General features: G+C 44.8%; 1 protein-coding gene across 1 annotated transcript in view; it reads right to left on the bottom strand.

Annotated features, from left to right (window-relative positions):
* The window catches only part of myo7ab (myosin VIIAb), a 50,168-nt gene that overhangs the window by 18,184 nt on the left and 28,717 nt on the right, over positions 1-3,267 (bottom strand). The window contains exons 23-26 of the mRNA XM_013908842.1: positions 2,214-2,423; positions 1,385-1,561; positions 1,210-1,299; positions 51-178 (exon numbers count right to left, since the gene is read on the bottom strand). Coding sequence (XP_013764296.1) covers positions 51-178; positions 1,210-1,299; positions 1,385-1,561; positions 2,214-2,423 — 605 coding nt within the window. The remainder of the gene's footprint in view (positions 1-50; positions 179-1,209; positions 1,300-1,384; positions 1,562-2,213; positions 2,424-3,267) is intronic.

The following is a 3,267-nucleotide window of genomic DNA, read 5'->3' as shown; positions in this document are numbered from 1 at the left end:
CTGCTTCTAGGAGCAGCCTCTATTTAGTGCCGATGACACTCATGGGTCACCTGAGGGTGGGCCGCAAGATGCCGTTGCCGATGATGAAGTGAAGTTTCTCCAGGTTGGAGGTGGGTCGGTCCTCCAGCATGCTGTTTCCCTGGAGACTGTAGTCCCCCTCTGTCAGCCGCCTGGTGACCTGCCACCAGCGTTACAGAGAAAAGCATTAATTTGAAGGTTTTGAGCTTAAATTTGCAGAATCCAAGAAACGTTTGGATTTTTTTTTCCACTCTTTGGGCTGTCGGCTATAGTGGTAAAAAACTTCCCAACAAGAAGTCTACCCCAGCTGTTGTGGTTAAGAGGTGGGGGACACCCCGGACTGGTTACTGATCCATCACAAGGCTAACGAAGAGAAAAAACATGGGCCCTCACATCCAACTGAGAACCACCAGGTAACCTAACAGGCTTGTCTTTGGATCTCTATGTTATCAAGTCAGACATTATCTATGTAGGTACAGGGAAAACATGCAAACATTACAGCAAATGTAGGATCTGTTCAAGGTGAGGCAACAGTGCAACACTGCACCAGTGTGCCACCTTCAGTTTCCCGGTGTCCAAGTGTCCCAGTGCTCAAAAAACCCCAAACAGTTAAGCCTATAACTTCTGTTCCCCGAAGGAAAGGAATGAGGTACAACAGAAATAAGATGGGATATCACACCTCTGCATGTCCTGGCTGAAGAAATCTCTATTTGCAACTTTAAGGCAGAGGACCTGTGATGACTGTGATGACATGCACAAAGGCTCATCTGCACATATAGCCCATCATCACAATGATCCCTCAGTTCGATAGCAGTCTTCACCAAGCCAAGTTGGGGCGGGGCATAGCGGGGCAATCTTGTGTTGTACCCCGTTCCTCTCCTTCAGGGAGCAGAAGTTATAGGCATAACTGTTCATTCCCTTTCAGTTGATTGACTTGGTACAACACATATAATATGGGACACATATACACACTCCATAGAACAGCCACCAAACTGGAGTCACCACTGACGGTACTGACTACACCGCCATTTTTGTCCAGGTTCTCCCATTTCTTTTGTTTAAGTTAACACTCTTTTAAGGTTTGGTTTTATACTGTTATCGCATCACCCTATGATTAAAAGTGGAAAACATAGGACATGTGAAATAAACTATTTACTTAGATCAGCTGAAAAGAAGTGATGTGTTTCTCACCTCCTCAGTGATCTTGGACTTCCTCTTCAGAGTGAGTGACACGAGTTTATGCCTGACGCTGTTCCTCTTCTGGCTGTCTATGGAGCTGTTCTGTAGGTACAAACAGGAGATGACATTTTGGAGGCTCTGACCTGACAATCTGTAACGACTCATACAATCCCCAGCATCCTCTCACCTCTCCCTCCACCTGCAGCTCCTGCAGCTCTCGCTTGTAGGTCCTCTTGCCGAGGGTTTCATAGATCTTTGTCATGACGGGGATCTTCTCGCTGCCGTCGTTGATGACCATCGGGCATTTGGGTTCCGGGAGGTCGCCCATGAACCTCAACACAGTGATCCATACAGCTAAAGCCGCCTGGAGGACAGGTCAAATATGGCAAATAAGAAAAACTTTTTTTGAAATCACCTTATTTTTCATTATACACGTTAGAGTGATTTCAAAATTATTCTACAGCATTATCTCTGATTTATAAAAATAAATAAAAAATCACCAGCTTTGAGACTCTTTTTCTGTAGGTTACAGCCAATATTGTAGCACCACTAGCAGTCAAGAGTAAAGCATTGTAAACATTTTAGTAGGCCAGTGTTTGAAGCCCAGAGGATTTTAGTTGATCCTTCACATGTCTGAACTCTGACTTTCTGCTAACGAGGAGTTACAAGGTCCCTTTGTGTAGGTGTGACTGTTTTGCCGTCTCAGTAAGAACTTTCTAAGATGATTGGATTGTGTTATGTGTTATAATAAGAAAATTAACAATTTATTCATACCAAAACTAAACTGAAAAACCAACATTTTTGGTGATATGGTTGTGTTCTCTTCTTTTTCCAGAAAAAGGACAAAAAGCGTGACAGTTTAACTTGGTTTTTTCGCCCAAAACATATTCGTAATCGGCTCAGCAGCCGGTACGTGTGTAAATCTGCTGAGCCCATTAACACATAATACGAATAACTTAAATAGATGATCGGGGGCTGTAAAAGGCTTTGGGATTGAGATCGAAGGTCAGCCTCACCAGCTGGTCTCCTTCGTCCTCGTGGAAAAGCAGAGGTTGTTTCAGTGCCCGTCTGATGTAGGTGTGGATGGAGACACCCTGGAAGTAGGTGGCTGCAAACTTGGAGAATTTATACTCTGACAAATCCTCCTCTTCCTCGTCAGGTAACGGGGGAGCCTCGCTCAAAACCTCCTCTTCAGCTTCCTCACCACAAGGCGTGTTTTCCAAATCCTGAGAAACAAAATGATATGTGAGAGAAATTTCTAGGAGACAAAAAACAGAAGAGCTGAAAGGAGAGTGAAACATTTAAATCAGCCAAAGACCAGAGACCAAAACACTGAACACTGTTCTTGGTGAGGACCAAACAAACCATTCACTTCCTACATCGAAATAGTACTAAAACCCTCAGTGTAGACTAGGACCATGGCATCACTAAGTCTGAGGTGGAACCTGGTGGTGTCGGCTGGACAGAAACAGAATGTCTCAGAGGTTTACTATTGGACTCCGGGAACTGCCTGCATACTTTTGCCACATGAGCCGGAGCATTTCCATGGACCAGGAGGAACCCAGGACCCACTACACCAGCATAGGGTCTGACATGGGTCCAAGGATTACATCCTGATACCGAACAGCAGTCAGGGTCCTGTTGCCTAGCCTGTAGAGGTCTGTGCATCCCTCTGTGGATATGCCTTACCAGACCACCATTGAGCCACTGTCATTTGTGAATGATGTTGCAGGCAACATGATTGGACCTTTTCACGTCTGTCACATGTGCTCTAAGTGAATCTCATCTGTGAAACGCGCGGGGTGCCAGTGTTGGTCCTGCCAATTTTGGCTTTCTATGGCAAATGTCAGTCAGGCGCTATGATGCCAGGCAGGCAGCCCAGGGCCCAATAAAGGAAGTCAGCTCTCAGACCACTCTCATAAAGTTTTTTCAGATTTTTTTGGTCAGACATTCAATTCAATTCAGTTTTATTTATACAGCGCCAAATCACAACAACAGTCGCCTCAAGGTGCTTTATATTGTAAGGTAGACCCTACAATAATACATACAGAGAAAAAACCCAACAATCAT

The sequence above is a fragment of the Pundamilia nyererei genome, unplaced genomic scaffold, assembly GCF_000239375.1.
Source record: "Pundamilia nyererei isolate P.nyererei 1_Seehausen unplaced genomic scaffold, PunNye1.0 scaffold00015, whole genome shotgun sequence".
In the NCBI taxonomy this organism is placed as follows: Eukaryota; Metazoa; Chordata; class Actinopteri; order Cichliformes; family Cichlidae; genus Pundamilia; species Pundamilia nyererei.
Note: the sequence above shows the minus strand (reverse complement) of the source record. Positions and strands in the feature narration are given on the sequence as shown.